At 42.3% G+C, this 21,009-nt stretch overlaps 2 protein-coding genes across 6 annotated transcripts in view; one reads left to right on the forward strand and one right to left on the reverse strand.

Annotated features, from left to right (window-relative positions):
• The first annotated feature begins 1,155 nt into the window (after positions 1–1,155).
• Positions 1,156–13,793, forward strand: LOC129832152 (uncharacterized). Its single transcript, XM_055895958.1, has 17 exons — positions 1,156–1,700; positions 5,253–5,284; positions 6,853–6,885; positions 7,171–7,221; positions 7,319–7,342; positions 7,484–7,519; positions 7,677–7,724; positions 7,939–7,982; positions 8,111–8,163; positions 8,275–8,752; positions 9,633–9,758; positions 10,588–10,723; positions 10,792–10,839; positions 10,995–11,066; positions 11,176–11,341; positions 11,567–11,688; positions 12,024–13,793. The coding sequence occupies exons 1-17, from the start codon at positions 1,651–1,653 to the stop codon at positions 12,050–12,052; spliced, it is 1,548 nt and encodes a 515-aa protein (XP_055751933.1). The 5' UTR covers positions 1,156–1,650; the 3' UTR covers positions 12,053–13,793.
• Positions 13,794–19,999: 6,206 nt separating this feature from the next.
• LOC129832151 (schwannomin-interacting protein 1-like) overlaps positions 20,000–21,009 on the reverse strand; it is a 222,254-nt gene continuing 221,244 nt past the window's right edge. For all 5 annotated transcript variants that reach the window (XM_055895951.1, XM_055895954.1, XM_055895956.1 and 2 more), the window contains one exon: positions 20,000–20,806. In XM_055895951.1, coding sequence (XP_055751926.1) covers positions 20,755–20,806 — 52 coding nt within the window. In that variant the 3' untranslated portion in view covers positions 20,000–20,754. The remainder of the gene's footprint in view (positions 20,807–21,009) is intronic.

Below are 21,009 nucleotides of genomic sequence, written 5' to 3' on the forward strand. Positions count from 1 at the left end.
TAAAACCTGTTCTACCCAAGCCTGCCTGGGGATGGGCAAAATACTGTTTCAGAATATTTTCTGCAATGGTTTATCTCCTGTTGAACTTACTCAGGTATGCCCACATAATGTCTTGACACTACAGTTGCACTTTCACAGATGCTTGTTTTCTGTAGGTACCAGATTTATGCCTGCAGTCCACATAGTATAGGATTTATTTTATTTTGGGTATGTTATTTAGCAATATATGTAGGAATTATGCATAGGGAAGAAGAGGGTTCGCCTTGTTTGTAAGAACTGGTAATAAATTCTTTAATCTGAAATATGGACCAATGGTAATTTCTTCATGAAAACTGACTACATAGCATATATGAAAAAATAAGTCACCAATTGTGTAGTTATTTATAATAAAGCATCATAAAAACCTCATGACATAGACTGCTTTTGTTAACATTAGGAACGAAAAATGTTTGCATTACTGTTAATATAGGCAAAGGATGAAGGTGGAAACTAGAATCTGCACAATTGTAGTATAGAGCAGCAGAAGCGTATAGTTAGTACATTTAATAACACATATTGTTCAGTACGTTATTTTAATCTGAAACATTCTGATTTCTATGTTAGGGGCCCGGTAGTTTTTTTTGGCAACGCCCCTGCATGTGATCAAGAAATAGCTGACTGAAACCATTGGCAACGGAACATGATAGTGCAATTTTGTTTTGTTTTTATTGTAGATTGCGGTATCTAGTGGTTGGTTTCGTGAACTGCAGCCTTACGGGTTTATATTTTCCCGCAAAAAAGTGCCCTTTTGACGTGACCTACTTTGGAAAGATACGATGTTACAAACAAATTGTGAGAAATATCTACAATGTAACGCCTGCATATCAAAGGTTCTGACCATTTAATACAACGCAGGCAGCAGGATGACTTTATTTCCCTATCAGTAGCCGTATTTGTGCATGAAAGCTGTAAACTTTAGTCATCTTTAATAATTTAAATAATATTGGCCGGCCAGATAATCTTCCTTATGGTACATATTTAACCCCCCCCATAGTAATCAGACAGTTCTCATGGATCAGTTTTGACGGGAAAGAAACCCAGAAGAGCCATACAGCCATGCGTCTTGTTTAGATGAAAAAGCGGACCCAAACTAAAGGCGGGATAATATACTCCTCCCACTGAGCAGTTCGTGAGCGTTGTATTGCTCCAGGGCTGCGCTAGTGCAGCGATTTGTAAATCCTTTGTAATTGTAGACAATGAGACATCCATTGAAAAACATGGTAGTAAGATCAGCATATTTTTGCCTAAACTCAAATTTAGATTATCATTAGGTAAACTAGCCTATGTTACAAATACTACGCCTAGGCCTACTATGGGAGAGTATTTGTTTTGAGAGCTCTGTTTTTGGCGAAATTACTCTGTACGTAAGATGATATTTGACCTATTGAATAGAAACAGTTTTGATTATGCGTACAAAAACATGTGTAAATCATAACAATTTCAAAGTGAACCACGAGGGCTGCGCTGAGTCTTACGTCGTCTTTAAGGTATAGTTTTAAAAGGAGATGATTGCTGACAGCGATACAGACAGGTACTATAACGGAACCTCACGAAGGTGAAGCAAAACGACCAAAACAAAACCTACAGTGAAAGTTCCTCAAAGAGCACATAATGGTTGCGAGGATGGCGAGCTGCGGAGCCACTTGTCACCTGGATGAAGGGTAAGCATCATAAATACATAGCCAAATAACGCCGAGGTTTAGAGCAGCCTATGATTGCATGAGGTTGCATTCACACTGACAAAGGGTACGGCAATGTTTTGTCTAATCCCGAAATAGCTGCTTCCTTGTTGTTGCTTGCTACCCTTCGCTGGATCTTAGTTCTCGATTTATAAAGAAACATTTAAGACCCCCAATAGTTGCAACCATGTAATTTTATGTAATTGAATACATAGATCCCAAAAATGAAAGGAGGGGACGCCATGATCTCTTTGTAGCGCACATGATGCTCTGTTGACTGATCATAACAAAAGCATGCCCATCGCCAAGCAATATGGATATACCGCGATTTATATCTATAGAACTATGTTATTCTGTAGGCCTACCCAATGCAACAATAATGTTGGGTTTCTCAATTAAAGCTTCTCTTTTAATTTGAAAGCCAAACCACTTGCATGTATCTAGCTTTGTTGTTATATGTATAGGAGTATATATGTAACAAAAGGTAGCTATATAATAATCTTGAATTACATAGGCTATTGGGACTTTTTCCAGTGAAACTTAATAATCAAGGATTTTTTTTTATTTTTTTACCCATATCACATTTGTAACCACACGTGTTACTGCAATCATGGTAATGTTTCGTACCGTAAAATGTAGTTGTATAAATGTAGAAAACGTTCTACATTGTCTCCTTCGTGTCGTAAATAATGAATAGTGTTTGTGTGATGAGTAACCATGAACCCGAGGGAAGTGAAAGGTGAGAGATATGAATCTGGTGACTTGTATCCAAGGGGAACACTAGGCCTATCGTTAGTGTGGTTGCCTGGTTTCTATCACGCCAGAGGCTGCTGGAGAAACAAGACACGTTGGGCACCTTGCCACCATGCCACACCCTTTCGCCACTGACTAAAATAATCTGAATTCAGTTTAGACAATTCAACGCTCAGATCACGGAAGAGGTTTGAGTGTCACCGAAGTGATGATTTATATAGATATTCAATTATACTGAACAAAAATGTAAACGCAACATGTAAAGTGTTGGTCCTGTTTCATGAGCTGAAATAAAAGATCCCAGAAATGTCCGTGCGCACAAAAAGCTAATTTCTCTAATTTTGTGCACAAATGTGTTTACATCCCTGTTAGTGTGCATGTCTCCATTACCAAGACAATCAATCCACCAGGCAGGTGTGGCATATAAAGAAGCTTATTAAAAAGGTTCACCTTGTGCAGGCTCACCTTGTGCTGGGGACAATTTAGTGGCCATTCTAAAATGTGCAGTTTTGTCACACAACACAATGCCTCAAGTTTTGATTGAGTTTGCAATTGGCATGCTGACTGCAGGAATGTCCACCAGAGCTGTTGTCAGAGAATTGAATGTTAATTCCTCTACCATAAGCTGCTGTAACGGATGTGAAATGGCTAGCTAGTTAGCGGGTGCGCGCTAGTAGCATTTCAATCAGTTACGTCACTTGCTCTGAGACTTGAGTAGTGTTGCCCCTTGCTTTGCAAGGGCCGTGGCCTTCGTGGAGCGATGGGTAACGATGCTTCGTGGGCGACCGTTGTTGATGTGTGCAGAGGGTCCCTGGTTCGCGCCCGTGTCGGGGCGAGGGGACGGTTTAAAGTTATACTGTTACACTGCCTCAAACGTAGTTTTAGAGAATTTGGCAGTACGTTCAACCGGCCTCACAACCACACACCATGTGTAACCACGCCAGACCAGGACCTCCACACCCGGCTTCTTCACCTGTGGGATCATCTGAGACCAGCCACCCGGACAACTGATGAAACTGAGGAGTATTTATGTCTGTAATAAAGCCCTTTTGTGGGGAAAAACTCATTCTGATTGGCTGGGCTGGCTCCCAAGTGGATGGGCCTATGCCACCCCAGACTGTGACTGCACCCCTGCCCAGTCATGTAAAATCTGTAGATTAAGGCCTAATTAATTTATTTCAGTTGACTGATTTCCTTATATGAACTGTAACTCAGTAAATTGTTGAAATTATTGCATGTTGCATATATTTTTGTTCAGTATACTTAAAAATAAAATGCACAATACCTGCAGAATATATGACCCCTCATAAAAGCATAACTTTTCCCCCCCAGACTTATTGACAGTTTTGTGTATCATTAAGGCTGTTGCATTAATGGTGTATGATATGTTAACCTACTGAGGTACGCAAGGCTAAATTGGAGCTGTTACATAAACTATAACACTAGCACTAACTGACTATTGCCTATCTCTTGTTCACAGGCTTTCAGTGTGTTCATGTAAGGCTGTAGGAAACATGCAAAAAAAACAACTGTGGTATCGCACCACAGAGTAGTGAGAGAGAAAAGGAAGGGGGGGTTGTTTTGTATGAAAATGAGTGGGAAGGGCAGTGTACATGTCTGAACGTGAGGGCAGAGTACATGTGTGAATATGACTGCCATGGAAACGTATAACAATTGTGCTGTGATACAGAAACCTGTTGGCTGAGTGAACATTGACCTTGAAAAGTAAACCGTTTTCCCTGTACATCTGTCTTGAGTACAGTGAGGATGAGGACCACTGGCTTATCAGGTTTCATTAAATCTTCGATACACAGTACTAGAAATAGCCAATGAATTTTGGTCACAATTCAATCATTGTTTTTAGGACCTTATCTGCAGTTACCATGCACAGTTATCATGATTCATTACATTCTTATTATCAAAGAGCTTATGAAAACATGGCAACTTAGTAAAGTGTTTCTACTGTATTCCTCATCTCTTCTGTGGTAAAGCACTAAAGACTACACTTGAGTCAACTCTGGCTTTTGATCACCTAAAGTGCAGTATTTTTACGATCGAGAAAAATAAGAAAAAATACTGTTGACCTTGTTCCCTGCGCATGCTTAACGTGTTCTTCTTGTGAGGTTGGCACCATGACGAATGCCTTTCTATTATCACTGGCTCTACACTGAGCCCCTAGGCGGCAGGCGCCCATAGACGTGTTCACACAAGTCACAGACTGAATCAACAAGTGGCACGCTTTGTCTGAGTCTGAGAGACAACTTCTGGATGATACACATTATTATGGGTTATATAAACTTGTAACACTGCTGACTACAAAACCCTTCCATTTGATCAACTTTTGGTGTTCTCTGGTACTGTCTCTTTAAGAATTTACGGTTTAGAATCACAGGCACTATTATCAGCCAGTACCTTTCCATGGCTTTGCAGTACCAGCCGTGCAACATTAGTGTGTAAAACTGGGTCAGGATGTAGGGGGTGGGGGTTCCACACCACACTGGAGGATGGGCTGGTGTCATGAATTTGAGATTTTGGCAGCCCTTTCTGTTTTTGTGCCTCAGTTGAATGAGCGTGTGAGTGTATATCAGAGAGAGGAAGTGCAGACACAGATGGGTCTGCAGCTGGACAGTTCAGCTCCACCCCCTCTCCTCCACCCCTCTCCTCCACACCCCTAATCCCCTCCCCCACTGGTCCATAAACTGAAGCAGTATTCTCTTAACTCCAGGATTTTGATAATGTCTTGGGATGCCCTTATCATGTCCTTTCTCTTTTAACCTACAGAGATGGAGACGTCCCTGACCCTGACCAGAAGGGTAAGCACCATTCGATCTTGGTTTGTGCATGACATGTTTTGTTTTGTCTCATGTGGCAAAAAGTCTTGAATGAATGTAATCTGAAATGAGTCCAGCAGATGGCAGTCAACACCAGTAAAAAGATCTGTGTGTCTGTCTGCTGTATATTGGGCTAATTTAAAGCAGGCTGTCAGAGAGTAGACGGAGTGGATGTTAGATGAGGCAGATAGGAGGCAAATGAGGACACAGATGGAGGGAGGGAGAGAGAGCGACGGATGTATTTATTTAACCTTTATTTAACTAGGCAAGTCAGTTAGAACAAATTCTTATTTACCATGATGGCCTACCCCAGCTAAACTCTAACCCAGACGACGCTGTGCACCGCCCTATGGGACTCCCAATCACAGCCGGTTGTGATACAGCCTGGAATCAAACCAGGGTCTGTAGTGAAGCCTCTAGCACTGAGATGCAGTCACTTAGACCGCTGCGCCACTCGGGAGCCCAAAGAGAGAGGAGAGAGAGACTTTGCTGGTTCTCAGTCTGAGGTGAGGCTCCTTGCCCCAGTAAGGAGCCTGTCCTTTCTGGGGCAGGGAGCCTCACCTCCGACTGAGAACCAGCCAGGTCTCTCTCTCCTCTCTCTTTGGGCTCCTAAGTGGCGCAGCGGGGCTTCCTCTCTGCTAATGCCAGGCTCTCAGCCAGAAGGCCTGTCCCACACTCACTCCGGCTGGGTACAGATAGCAAACAGCTCCCCCTGCCCCTGGAGTCAAAACCATTTGCTTTTGAGAAATGGTTTCACCAAAGCTGTGTTGTATTCATTAGGTATCTCGTAGCTTATTTTCAAAGATGCATCACAAAATCAAAACAAATCCAACAAAAATCACTATTATGACCATTTGCATGTCAATTAATCGTTACCCATAATCATCACAGCCCTACTTTAGATGCATTTACAGTATGAAGCATACCAGTTTATAAGTCATTCTGAATTTCTGAATGAGAGTATCTGCTTCTGTAAATGACTAAAATGAAAGTGCAAACAGTTACAGCACTGACACAGGGGCCCTCAGGACTATACATAGGAAAACCACAGACATCACTGAATTACAATACGCTCATGTACATACTGTATACAGTGTGCATTCATATAAATTAGTGAGTAATCAGAATGGAAGTTTCAGATGAGCAATGTGGTGTGACGTGAGTGAAGAGGGTTTACACTGATGAGCTCATCAGAGTTAACTTATTCACAGTTTGACAGCAGACAGCAGAAGTGTAACGTTTTGATAAGTCAGACAGTAAATAAGAGGCTTCCAAAACGATAATGTATGACAATTTTCTCAGTAATATGCCTATGTTAGGGTAGACATGAGTAGAGACTCTCAGATCCCCCTTCTAGGTCTTGTCAGAAAGCTCTCAGGGGATGGGCTGGTGTTGTTTGGGGCTGGTTCTACAGAGGGCCAGTCCCCTGGGGTTACAGTAAACCTCTGCATTATGGGTAAAGTGGGGTGGAAAGATGGAGGGAGGAGAGTTCCTAATCCCATATTAACCCCTTACCGAAGACACCTCTAATGAATGTTCTGTTGTTCCAGGTAATCTGACTGAAAGTTATAACAGTGGCTCAGGTAGGCACACTGTTGCAGTATATTTCTATGTTCCTTGTATAGAAATCCTTATAGAAATCCCCACACACACAAACACACACATCGTCCTCTCTGTGAACACTACTCAAACAGAACTCTAATGGTCTCTGAGCTGCTTTAGGCCTATAGAACCCCCCCCCCCCCCCCAAAGTCATTTTTGAACTACCAATCAATTTCCCTCACCCCTCTCTGTTTGAAAGTACGTTTAGAATGAGAAAAGTTTTCAAAGTTCATCCCTCCATGTCTTATGGATTTTTTTTCTGACAGACAATGCAGGGACATCTACAGAGGAGAGTTCTGAAGATGAGGAGGATTCTGGTGAGCGGCTGCTAGAGCACAAAATCCATTACAGTATGAATCTTCAGGCTTTATCCCATCCTCTAACATAACCTTCTCTCTTTTTGTCTTTCGCCAGACGGCGCTGCTGAGAAAGGAGGAGGTGAGAAAAACACAGCCTCATTCTCTCAGCTTCATCAAAAATTATTTCCAAACGATGACGATACATGGTCACACCAGCACCTGGCTTGTTTGGATATTTAAAACTAAATAATTGTATTCTTTTTTTGGCTTGTTCCAAAAGAATCAGAGGAGCCTGACGTTGAGGATTCCTGTAATGGTGAGTGGGAACTATAGCACAATGCCTTAGAGTACATCTGCCTCATGGTGCCTCTGAAATACAGATGAATAGGCTCTTTCACCTTAGAATGACCTGAGAAGAATGCCTGCTCCTCTCCCCCAACTTCCTTCATGGGGAGTAACTTTTCTTTCTGCAGAATCGGAGTCGGCTCCTCAACCTGATGCAGAGGTGTCCCTTGCTAAAGGTATCCTCAGTTTGACAAAAGTCATTCTACTATCAAATGTTTAGCTTCTTCCACTTAAGGCCTAGCTATCCTAGACAAAGGAGATTGTAATGGTTGAAAGGCTAGAGAGAGGATATTTGGGTTCATTCATAGGTTTATGAAAATGTGTCTGCAAATCAAAGAGTATTCCCCAAGAGGGAGTGCCTAGTTTGACTATTGATCTCTCCTTTGTCAGATGTGCCCCCCAAGACATGTGAAAAATGCAAGGCTATCCAGCAGGTGAGCACATTTGTTGGATTGTGGAATTGAATGGTAATTGTGTAATAAAGCTTCAGAGATGTACAGTATGGCTGTAGACTCACTAGAGGAACGGGCTAATCTTAGGACCATGTCTGTTTCTCTATCAGAGTCAAGGCAATGATCTGGTTACTCCCAGGAAGATCTCTAAAGGACGCCTACAGTGAGTGTACCTCTTCTACCTGTAGCCTTGTTCCATCTCTTTCTCACTCAGCCTCTCCTTCTCTCGCTCTTTTTTCCTCCATCTCTAAATCTTTCTGGTTCTGTGTGTCAGGGTGCAGCTGGAGGGAGCGGGGGCATATGAGTGCTCCGTCACCGGCCTGGTTTTTGAGGTGTCGGAGAGAGTCCTGATCCGCTACTCGGTCCTGTCCTGGTCCAAGTTCGGCATGTTCCTCGGGGACTCCTGGAGGTTCGCTGGGCCCATCTTCAACGTGGACTGTGTCAACAGCCCCTCATCCATCCTGACCTCCATCCAGTTCCCCCACTCCCTCTGCCTCGCTGACCCCGACAGTGAAATGACCTTCAGTGTCCTGCATATGAAGGACAGCTGTCCGGTGATTGAGCCCTCGGTTGACCACTCTGGCAGCCATGTAAAGTGGCGTGTGTCGTCCCTGTCCCCGGTGGGGCCCATTGTCCAGAGCAGCAAGCCTGTAGAGCACCACGGGGTGGTCCTGGTGTTTAAGGAACTGGCTCTGAACAACTCCTACTCCTTTCGCATTTACCTGGCCACCAACAACTCCTCCGACATTAAGGTGAGATGGACACAGGGTGGGTGTGGATCATTACTGTAGCATGTTCCTGAGTCAGAGCAAAGAGGTGAACATGATCAGACAGATTGTAATGCCCTCTGTCCTGACTTCCTGGCACTCTGTGCCTTTCTCACTATGGTCTCTACTGAGGGAAGTCACACTGGAAGTCTGCGGTCTGTTTGTGTGGGTTTGTGTGTGTTTGTGTGGGTTTGTGTGTGTTTGTGTGGGTTTGTGTGTGTTTGTGTGTGTTTGTGTGTGTGTGTGGTGATCAAGATGAGGTCATTTGTCACTGTATCAGAAGACATTGGTGAGTATTAATGAACACAAATGATTGTGTATTGATTTGTGTATCTGTATCTAGGAACAACTCCGATGGAAACCCCAATCCTAATACATTAGATCTGAATCTAGCCCAGTGGGCAACATTGGTTAAAATGACAATGTTTTGCCAACTGGTAGGGTTAGATTGGGATAGTAACACCATGTTATATCAAATACAGACCACAGTGAATGGTCACGTCACCCAGTTCCTGAAATGTGGTTTGAGCCCTGGTAGTGTGTAGTAGTATCAGTGGTGAGGGAAATGACTGAGCGCAACAGAGACCCACATCAGAGCACTCAGCTTCAGAACAGCCCATTTAACCCTACCTTACTGGCCAGGGAAAGGAGTTGTTGACCGTTAGTCAACAATGACCAAATTGACTATGGAAAGCATCTCCCTCAACCAGCTCCCAGGTTTCCTGACCAGGGAATAGACCCCCCCCCCAATTATTGGAATCCATCACTTACCTACAGTATGGTAAATCACTGGTTCTCTTCTATCTTTTCCTCCATTTTACTGTCTTTCTGCCTCTTTCGCCTCCTCTACCACCCCTCACTCCAGGACATAGGGAAGGAGGTGCGTTGCTCCAAGAGGCGTTACCTGAAGGTAGAGAAGCCACCCACCTGTAAGCTGGATGAGAGGAGGTACCGCCTCATGAGTGAACCAGAGGGAGACATCAGCCCTGCGGTGAGGGTTCATTCATCCATTACTGCATAACCAGTAAGCACTGACCTATGTACTGTACACTGAGTGTACAAAACATTAAGAACACCTTCCTCATATTGAGTTGCACCTCCTTTTGCCCTCAGAACTGCCTCAATTCGTCGGGGCATGGACTCTACAAGGTGTCAAAGCGTTCCACAGGGATGTTGGCCCATGTTGACTCCAATGCTTCCCACAGTTGTCTCAAGTTGGTTGGATGTCCTTTGGGTAGTGGACCATTCTTGATAAACACGGGAAACTGTTGAGTGTGAAAAACCCAGTAGCATTGCAGTTCTTGACACAAACTGGTGTGCCTGGCACCTACAACCATACCCTGTTCAAAGGCACTTCATTCTTTTGTCTTGCCCATTGACCCTCTGAATGGCACACATACACAATCCATGTCTATTGTCTCAATGCTTAAAAATCCTTCTTCAACCTGTCTCCTCCCCTTCATCTTCACTGATTTTAGTAGATTTTGTATACTCAAAATGACACAACGACAAGGTTCCAGTTTAATAACTTTTATTTCACTGTTTTTCCACAGGACATAGTTCCATCACACTCAGGCCAGGTCCATCTCCAAAGAGACTACTGCGCTAGTGTACTAATAACAGAGTGATAGCACTGTAATAACAGAAATATAGGGACACTTAAAACATTCATTTAACAGCTGATATCAGTAAGGGATAATAGGATTTACTTGGTCAGTCTATGTCATGGAAAGAGCAGCTGTTTTTAATGTTTTGTATACTTAGTGTATGTATGTACTATGTGTGTGTATTCATATATGTGTGTGTGTGGTGTCCTGCAGGACTTGCAGTTTACGCTGGCCGTGACTAAATTGAAGGGATATTTTGAGGCGTTCTTTGAGCAGCCCCCTCCCTTCAAGCTCTCCCTCATAGAGACAGAGTCCGACCAGACTGTGTGGTCAGCCACCATCAGAGAAGGTACGTACACACCTGTCTGTAATGTGTTGTGAGTGAAGGTGCAGGACATTCATTTGTCTTCCTCTCAGGTGACTGTGTGGACAATGCAGTTGAAAAACCAAGGAAACGGACAGATAGTAAGTTTGTCATTTTTGTTTGCCCCTCTCAATATTGGCATCAACAGTTCACTTTATTCCCGTGTATGTTCGAGATATCTACTTGTCTGTACACAAGCACTTTTCATCCATCATTAAAAGTAGCTTTTGATTGACAGTGATTTTCTCTTCTGTAGGCAGGAAGAGAAGCACCAGCACATCAGAGGAAGAGATGACCAATAAGAGACCTCGATGCGCAGATGAGTCAGGTGATGGTTTGAACACATCCAATGTGTCATTTGCTGTTATTACTGTGGTCTTATTAATGTTGAGTTGCTGTTCAGAATGAAAAGTCTGACGTTCCTCTGTTGTCCCCAGACGGAGTGCGGACAGTGCAGGTCCCAGGCGTGTCGTCCAAGCAGCTGATGCAAGTGGCTAAGCGGCTGGGGAAGGAGTGGAAGCAGGTGGCTATCGGTTGCCTGGACCTGTCCTCCAAAGACCTGGACGATATTCAGGCCAGCGAGGAGGATGTCATCATGCAGAGGTACAGTAGAAAGAGATATAGTATCTGCACCCTTAAAGCTCAACTTTATATTACTTGCCAGCCATTATTTTGGGGGTTTCTAATTGAAGCATTCCTGGCATAACCAATCATACAATAATTGTACAATAACCTACTTTCTTTGATTCATATGTTTGGTGAAGATTTATTTTTTAGATAATGATTTATTTTTTATATAATGTGACCTCCGTTTGTCTTGTGTTTCAGGTTTAAGGCATTGGAGCGCTGGAAGACTAGCAGGCCGAAGGGTGAGGCCACTGTCGCTCACCTCTTGAAGAGCCTACAGGAGTTGGATGACCTGCCCAATGAGGTCCACCAGACACTGCAAGGTTAGAGACACACCAGTGGAGGCTGCTGCGGGGAGAACAGCTCATAATATTGGCTGGAATAGAGCAAATGGAATGGCATCAAACACATGGTAACCATGTGAAACCATGTGTTTGATGTATTTGATACCATTCCACCTATTCCGCTCCAGCCACAACCATGAGCCCATCCTCCCCAATGAAGGTGCCACCATCCTCCTGTGAGACACATTAGACTAGAGCCACTCACACTCACTGACCTGTCTGCACACACACATTTGTACTCATGCTTGTCTCCTAACTTACACCAATTTCTGTCTCTCTTTCTGTCTGTCTGTCTCTGTCTGTGTTCTCTTCAGATATGAAGGACAATAAAGCTGCCAAATGACATCTAGCCTCCCTAGGTCCCTGCCTTTCCGCAGCCCTGTCGTCAGTAAGACAGAGAGACAATGGTTGAGAGACGTTTGAACTCTTTATTTGAAGACAGAAATCTCTCTACTTTATGCTGTATGGCTGGGGTACTCAACTCTTACCCTATGAGGTCCGGAGCCTTCTGGTTTTCTGTTCTACCTGATCATTAATTGTACACACCTGGTGACTCACATTTAAATCAGTCCCTGATTAGAGGGGAACAGTGACAAAATTCAGTGGAACTGGCTTCAAGGTTCAGAGTTGAGTTTGAGGGCTGTATGGAGTAGGATGGATGTTTTCTCTAGACCAGATATGGGCAACTCCAGTCCTCAGGGGCCTGATTGGTGTCCTACTTTCCCCCCATCCCTAGCAAACACAGCTGATTAAACTAATTGCATTCTAAATGGAAGATCATAATTAGTTGATTATTGCAGTCCGGTGTTAGCTGGGGGAAAAGTGTGACACCAACCCAGCCCCTGAGGACTGGAGTTGCCCGTCCTTGCTCTAGAGGCTGATCTAAGGTCAGCTTTGCATACCTCCTTCATAAATTGAGGATTTGAGGAGGATACATTGATCCTAGATCAGAAGCATTATGTGTCCCGGCACCCCAGCCTAGCACTGTCACCCCTTCTCAGCCCAAGACAATTGATTTCAACTGAAATGTTTGATTCCTGTAGACCTAGATGCTGGATCTAGAGAACTTTGTGCCCCACCTAGTAGTGATATTTAGTAGTGGGAAACCCTGGCTTTTCACCCCTCCCAAAGACAATTTCACCAAAGCCTTTAATCTTGAAGGGTCATTCTCTTAGATGTTCACAAATGGTCCATTAACCTGGAATAATGCAGAGACGTACCTGAAGCTGTAGAGGTACCGCAAACAGCCAGGAGCTAATGCTACGACCCGCGGTGCAGAGAAGACTTGTTATATCATAGATGAGCTCTGGGAGCTAAAGTGTAGCCAGTAACAGACATGGTGCTGCAGTATGAAAACTGCTGACAAACTTATGGGGAGTTGTATATTTTGTATTTTGATATTTGTCATTCAAGGCATTACCACTTAATCATGGAATTGGACCAACTACTCAAGGAGTGTAGGTGTACTTTTTATACTGTGTACATATTTTCTCTGTATTTAAACTATGCTGTGATTGTTTTTATTTTTGTACAGTTTGTGTTTGTTAGTTTTTATGTGTGTTATGACCAAATTGAGCCTGTCAAACTTAGTGGTGATAGATAAGCTTCATCTCAGAGAAAAGTTTGGTAATATTTACTTTTGTTTAGCCTGAATCGTGTCCATTCTGTAGCCTGGAAATCATGCTCAGTGCATTTGAACATGGTGGGATTGAATGAATTCCAGAAACCACTAATTTAGGAGAGTATTTTTAGTTAATAAGAAGGGGTACTAACTCATTTTAAACACCTTTCAATAGGGATGTCACTGTTGCCGATACTGGGATCCAAATACCTCAGGGAGATTAACTGTTGAAATTATGAATGGGAAAACCACGAGTTCAGTGGTAAATTGGGTATTGGATGCCATTTGCAAGTGTGTACATATCTTTACACTCAGAGTGATCTCTCAAAGTCCATCATTTAATATTCCAGTCCTTACATGTGCACTTCTGTAATGTTACACTTCAGGTATGGGCCTTTGTAGGGCTCTGGGTGTGGTGCCTAAGATTACAAATCATTGACTGAATAAAATATTTTTTTTGAAAGATGAATTTAATTGATTTAATTGCAAATAGTTTTCAGCTAGTAGAGGTAGGCCTACAGCTTGATGGAGGTCTTCATGACTGTTAGTAAACACAAATGTATCATTAAGTCATAGCCTACAGGTTCAGTGGCCTTTACAGAATTGCTTTTTTTTAAACTTTTTTTACTCCCATGCATTTTCACTGACACCCAAAAGTACTCCTTACATTTAAATGCTCAGGCAGGACAGCAATATAATCCAATTCATGCACCTATCAATATAATGCGTTGTAATCCCTACTGCCTCTGATCTTGCGGACTCACTAAGCACAAATATGGTGTTTTTGAAATGTTTTCTGAGTGAAGTGAGTGTGCCCCTGGCTATCCATAAATAAATAGAAAACAAGAAAATTGTGCCATCTGATTTGCATAATATAAGGGATTTGTATAGCATTTACTTGTACTTTTTACTTGTACTCAAGTATGACAATTGAGTCATTTTCCCACCACTATACACCACTGTACATTTCAAACCAGATACTTTGACTTTTACTCAAATAGTATTTTACTGAGTGACTTTCACTTTTACTTGAGTCATTTTCTGTTAAGGTATCTTTACTTTAATTCATGTATGACAATTTAGTACTTTTTCCACCACTGGACCTTGCCTCTTTTTGCATTCCTTTAGTTATTTAACCATATAAATATAACGAATAATCATTTTAATACTACGGTAATAACCATAGAAATAGAATCCCGAGAAGGGGCTTATTTAGACTGGTAAACTCATGGGTACACTCCATATGGCTGCTATTGTGAACAATGTCCATGGCAATTTGGAATGTTCTATCAACTGCTGCTGCATTGCCATGGTAATGTAGAATGCTTATTGAAATGATGCTAAGTGATGTGGTTTACAATCAAATTTGTCATCTGAACCTAGGGTTATAAAAGCACCCTGACCAGTATTACCAAAATATCCGCAACTACAGATATCACAAAGATCCCGATACTGCACGGAATGCTGAAAACGAAGGTAAATACTGACCAGGATGCAGCGCAAAAATGACAATCGCAGGACCTCGGGTCATGAGCTGCGGTCAATGGTGGGTGAACCCTCCCTGGACCCGTCAAGAATTTCCCAGGTCCCGGCAGACTGGACCCGCGAGACATCCGGAGACGTGTGGGAGGATGAGGGTGGGCAGCTCATTATTACACCTGTCGGTCGCTCACGACCTCCGGGAAGATGGCTGAAATTAAAGTCCGGCTGGGATGATTGCGCCCCGAATGCCTCCATTCACACGGTGTCGCAGTTGACTAATGGGCACGATGATAACAAGGACTCTTGCCACCCTCAGGGAGACACTGTAGATGGGGCCGAAATGTTCACATCATCTGAGCCGGATGTGGACGACAAGAGCGACCTGACAGCCAAATTCACATACACCAAGAACCTGTACGCTACGGAAGCCGTGGCCGCTGAGCTGGCCCAAGAGATAGCCGAGGAGAGGAACGAAGCTCTGCGTAAAGAAAACGTTGGCCTGAAGAACCGGATGAGAAGCCTGACGAGCTCCGTGGAAGACATGGACACCCTGGAGGCCATGGTCCTGGAGATGCGCAAATCCCTGGAGGAGAGCAACAGCACCACTGCACGGCTGGAGACTCGACGTCTGCAGCTCCAACAGCAGAATGACGCCTTCAGGGATACGATTGAAAGTCTGAACGGTGACCTGTCCACCCTTATGCACGAGAGAGCGGAGGATAGGGTGAAGTTGCGGGATCTGAACCGCTGCATCGGCCTGTTGCAGTTCCAGGTCGATGAGGGCCGAATCACTTTTCTTCACAGGGAGGAGTTGATCCAGATGAAAAATTCCCTTATCGAGGAGATGCAAAGCTCCTTGGCCGAAAGCACATCCCGCGTCCTGGAGTTTCAGGAAAGGGTGCAGGACTTGGAGGAGCAAATCGCAGAAGCCAGGAACGCTGGTAAAGAACATGAGATGACAGATAACAGTTCCATTGCGCGCGGGAAAATGGCCCATTCCTTCGCTGAGGAACTTGCGCAATGTAACATGAACTATGTTGATGAAGAGATAAGTGAGGAGAAAGTGGAGGTTTCAACCACTCCGACCCAGACCTGGGTGATGAGAAGACTGCCCGGGGGGCTACAGAAGGTGGTCTACCAGGCAAGGATTTTCGCCCTGGGCGGCATGGTTTCATTATGCGTCATGGCTGCCAGTGTGCCCACATGCCAAATTGGACATGGGGTTCCATGTGGAGACCTGCTTGAAGACGCAGAAAATGTATTTTTCAAGTCTTATGCGACTATTAATCACACTGCTCTCCCTCCCGTCTGAATTATATTATATTTCAACATGTTCCATAAAGATTATTATACATTTTTTTTGACCACAAACAAAAACGTATGTAGCCTATTCATGGGTAGAATGTTTAAACCTACAGAGCAACAACACATACAACATAGCTAACATTAACACAATCAGTCTCAGTAAGCTTGTAATAAATATTTTATTATAAATATTCCCATAAATAACATCAATAACACATTGTTAAATAAATACATATATTTCATACATCAAATAAATAATATTGCATTCATCAAATAAATAAATCCCCGTCCCTAAATAAAGGAATAAATAAATAAATAGTTTGACCAGCCAAAAAGAGTTTAGCTAGCTTACGTCCTACTCATCTTTTCATACACAGTATAGTGCACTATTCAACAGTTGTGATGACAAAGTAGTTGATGATGATGTCTGATGATGAAGATAACAATCAGTGTTTCTGATGATTAACCTACAGTTGTAGGTGATGATGATGATTGTCAATATTTGTTATAGTTGATGATGATGAGGGTTTACTTCCTGTGGTCCCCAGCAGAGATGTAGCCCATGGCTCTGCTGATGGTGATGACCCGGAGGTGGAAGCCCTTCAGTACCTTACACAGATGCACCCTCTGGTCCACAGGGTCACCACTAGTCAGCTTAGGGTCTGCAACCTGCAGGGCAAAAGGAAACAAAACTTAACTTTATAAAAATGCAAACTATAAGTCCATAGTTGTGAATGCCTATTAGCAGTGACATTGTACTGTCTCAAACACAGAGGAACACATTTTTGTGTACCGTTTTGCAATTGTCTACATGAGGTTGTTGTCATTAGAAAACTGTATCAAAAGAAAAAGAAACATGCAAGGAAGGAAGGAATGTTTTCTGTACAAAAGATCAAATAGAAATATCTAATTACCTGTGAGGAAGACACCCATTGTGTGGATGGACAAATATTGAGTAGGTTCTGGGTGTCCTGGGCAGTGGAGCTGAGGTCGGCCTGTTTGTAAGCCTGTAGTGAGGCAGCATAATGTTCTAGGTCTATTCGGATGTTCCTCAGACACTCACTCTGTCAGAAGAAACCATACAAATGGACAGAGATCAGCCAATCAGACATATAGGAAGCAGTTGAAATGGGTGAGGTAAGAATGGGTGAATTATGTGAAATGCAGTCACCATTAAATCTATAGATTGTCTAAAGATCTAACTATTTATTTTTATATCTGTGGATTTAAATAGCATCCCCTAAACAATTATGCAATATTGTAAGAACACAATAGTTACCTCACTGAATGTGGTGTTCCGTTGACCAGAGCATCTTGTGTTCTGAGGAAATACAAATATATACAAATATAAATCAATAGACTGATTTATATCACTGTTCTGTAAATCCGAAGTATTAGTTCAAATTACTACATAAAATGCAGAGAAATTATATATTTTTTAAATGAATAATTGTAATATGAATGTAGAAAATGACTGTTGTGTGACTTACCATGTCCGTGTTGGGTTCGCAGGCTAGAACTGTCTGGGTCTTACTGTTCACCTCTACGCGCTGCTCCGAGCAGTTTAAACCCCGAAACAGGTTTTCCTATGAAGGGAAAATTATTCAATTAGTAAGTGGATACATGAATCACAAACTGTGTGAACAAACTGTAAGCCTATCAAAGATACAGACAGACTGACTGACTGAATGAGGGATACATTAGATTTGAATTAAAAGTTCAAAGGAATTAGTTATAACTGTCACTTACGTTGTCCAGGAGCTTTCTAACATTCTTGACGAGCTCTCTGGAGAGGTCAGCGCACTGCCCGCATTTCTCAGAGTCTAAACTCCGCGGCGTGCGCACTGGGGTTCCCATGGAGACTTGGCAGGACAAGGCGAGGAGCAGCACACAGCTGGCAAGGTCTGTGTGGAGGGAGGACACAATATGTCAGTCAGCACCAACCAATGTATCACCCCAATAATCCTCTAAACAAACCAATGATAAAAACACCCCGGCAAAATGTCATTATTTAACTCCAATTTCAAATCAATAAATTAAAATGGAAGACTATGTAAAGTTTGAGGCATATCATTTCACAGGGTTAGTTTATCAAAATAACACAATACAATTAGGTACAAATGAAATTAATACTCACATAAATAAAAGTTTGGCAGCATGATTCCGAGATCTTTGACTCAGGTGTGGAGTAAACTGATAGGTGTGTTGTCCTCATTGTTTCATCTGATCATTATATAGCCATGCAGCGCTCCTAGAGGGAATTCCCTGGACAGTTTTTAACACGAAGCTACATACAGCACTACATCAAGCGCCACCAAAATGAAAGTGACGCGTCACTTGTGTGTAATTTCCTAAGTTGTTTCTGCAGCTCAGGCCAATGAGTCATGCCCTCGTTTCGATTTGCATGAGTCGCCTAACGAGGAAACCAATGCCTAGATATGAAAAAATGATACAATACATATATATTTTTTACATTATAGTTAAAGTAATGCAATTAAAACATATAACTGACAGTCACATTCTCCCACTGGTTGTGGGTAGCATCTCACTGCGTAGCCCAATTCTATCCAGACACCTGCAGCACCGATTGCCAGAAAACTACGTGAGACATGTATGCATTCCGATGTCAATGTTTCACTTTTGCTGCTTATTTTCTCTAGCCTATGTAATTGTCAAAAATAGACAGATGACACAAAGAATAATGTTAGAAAGCTTTTTCTAAATGTTTTTGCTGTAGGCCTAGATATATTGTGGGTGGGTAGTAAGTAGCCTTTAGCCTGCTTTAGGCTGGTTGTCTTAAACTACATTCATAGTTGTTGTTTCTGCAAAGCTTTACATGCATTTAATTGTGCATCATAAACATACATTTCGTAAGAACGAAAAACAATGTAAATATGAAACAGGTTTAATTGCTCAATGTTTGATTGACCCATAGGGGTCAGAATAAAGTGGACCTTCCACCAATTCAGTGCTTTTTGAGAAAATACTTGTAAAAAAAAAATACTTAAGATTTCTGCTAACTGTCATAAAGAGCACTTGTTCAATTTCATAAAAAATAGTTTTTTCCATCTCAAGAGATAAAAAAGGTGCCAAAGTGACATGGTTGACCATAAAAGGGTTGAGGATTTCATCTTAAATCAGGCATAAATCCCCCTGTGACAGTGGCATTGAGGCAGACAAGTACGAAAATGTATGCACTCAGTACTGTTAAGTCACTCTGGATAGTCTGCTAAATGACTAAATTGTAATGGGATTGCCCATGACCCCTGCACACCCACACAATTTGAACCATGGCATTTTGAATGTTTACCATTGGCCTGTTTAGTTAAGAAAGTACTCCTCTTCTTGTAAAGCGTGACTCTCACTGGGCCTGTAGAAAGAGAGTGGCCATGGTGTGACAATCTGCAGGGGAGAGTTTCACAGAAGTGGATGATACTTGTGGTTGTGACCATTGATATATCAGACCTTTCAAAACCACAATCACAATAAAGCGCAGAGCTAGCTTCGGCCTAAGGTTTAACATCAGCTACTCTTTAAAATAAGGTGACTGTTTATGGAAAAATATTCTAATAGAAAAACGTATGCATCCTTCATACTCCATACTGTTGTTGCCTCTGAATAAACGATTCAGTGGAGTGATCAGCTTTTCTCTTCCCAGGTGGCAGTGATGTTGGTATGGTTATTAATGTATAAATTATTTCCAAAATCCTGCAATGCGCTTGTCAGTACAAGTATTACATAATTATAAAATAGTTATAAATGTACTGTTAATGTACTGTGTTTTGCCATATGGACATACAGTAGTTCCCCACTTATAATATTTACAATAACATGTCGATCTCTGTCCACTTTTCTTAACAGACTGCACATCAAACCACAACATATGAAACAAAGTTTATTTTTTATTTTACATATCTGTACATAAACATTTCTTCCCTCAAATAAAAATTCTGAATACAATAGGATGAAAATGATATTAACACATTTATTCATTTCATTTAAAGTGTCAGAAAATCAACATTCACAAAATGTTGAAGACCGATCAGAGTGAGCGTATTACCAAAAGCTACAACTCCACTACAAGGCAGGCATGTTTCCTTTACACTCTTTAAGCACCTTCAAATAAACATTTCTCAGTTGAAAACTACCATTTGTGCAGAATAAAAAGAGGTCAACTTTGAAATAATAAAAAATTACTTTCCAACTTAAAATGGTTTGAAATTAGTCTTCGTAGTTTTATACAATGTTTTTTTCTTCTTACTTTTTTTTTACTGACTTTCTACTAATTTCTCACTATTATTATTTTTTTTCTCCACCATTTTGTATTGACAGTTATAATTTAGTGGCGAATGTAAAAAGTTAAAAATAAACAATAGCGAAGCAAGGCCGATCACTGCACAGGAAGCCGGGGACAGTATCCATGACAACACACAATCAGTTTCCTCTTCTCCCAGGAAGCAGGAAATGCTCTGTCTTTAGCGCTGGGACAACCACAGAAGCAAATGAAAGGGTGGACTTCCTCTGGCTGCTGCCACCAGGGGTGAGGGTGAGAGGGGAAGGCAGAGGGGGTGCAGCGAGAGACATGGGGCAGGGGTGGAGTAAAGGGATGGGAAGGGGGCGAGGTTGGGTGGGGTGTCTCATTTGGATGGTGTCTTCTCAGCCATGTGTTTCTGCTGGCTCTCAGCATGCCTGAGTAAAAACAAAATGATGATTAGACAAACTTTATCACCTGCTGCTGTATGATAATCATGCAAATGTATCAAACTGCTAAACGTCTGTCCCAAAGACAGAGTTCCCCCAATCATTCCTGGCCTGTTTGCGGTCATAGCCCAGGAGGCTGTGTGTGTGTGTGTGTCTCAGTGTGTGTGTGTGTGTGTGTTAGATAGCATCAC

This window comes from Salvelinus fontinalis, chromosome 33, assembly GCF_029448725.1.
Source record: "Salvelinus fontinalis isolate EN_2023a chromosome 33, ASM2944872v1, whole genome shotgun sequence".
NCBI classification, from domain to species: domain Eukaryota; kingdom Metazoa; phylum Chordata; class Actinopteri; order Salmoniformes; family Salmonidae; genus Salvelinus; species Salvelinus fontinalis.

Coding starts and splice junctions, on each gene's coding strand:
- LOC129832152 (XM_055895958.1), top strand. CDS start 1,651: ATGGTTGCGAGGATGGCGAGCTGCGGAGCCACTTGTCACCTGGATGAA. Junction 5,285..6,852: donor CCCTGACCCTGACCAGAAGG/GTAAGCACCATT, acceptor CTGTTGTTCCAG/GTAATCTGACTGAAAGTTAT. Junction 7,222..7,318: donor TGAAGATGAGGAGGATTCTG/GTGAGCGGCTGC, acceptor GTCTTTCGCCAG/ACGGCGCTGCTGAGAAAGGA.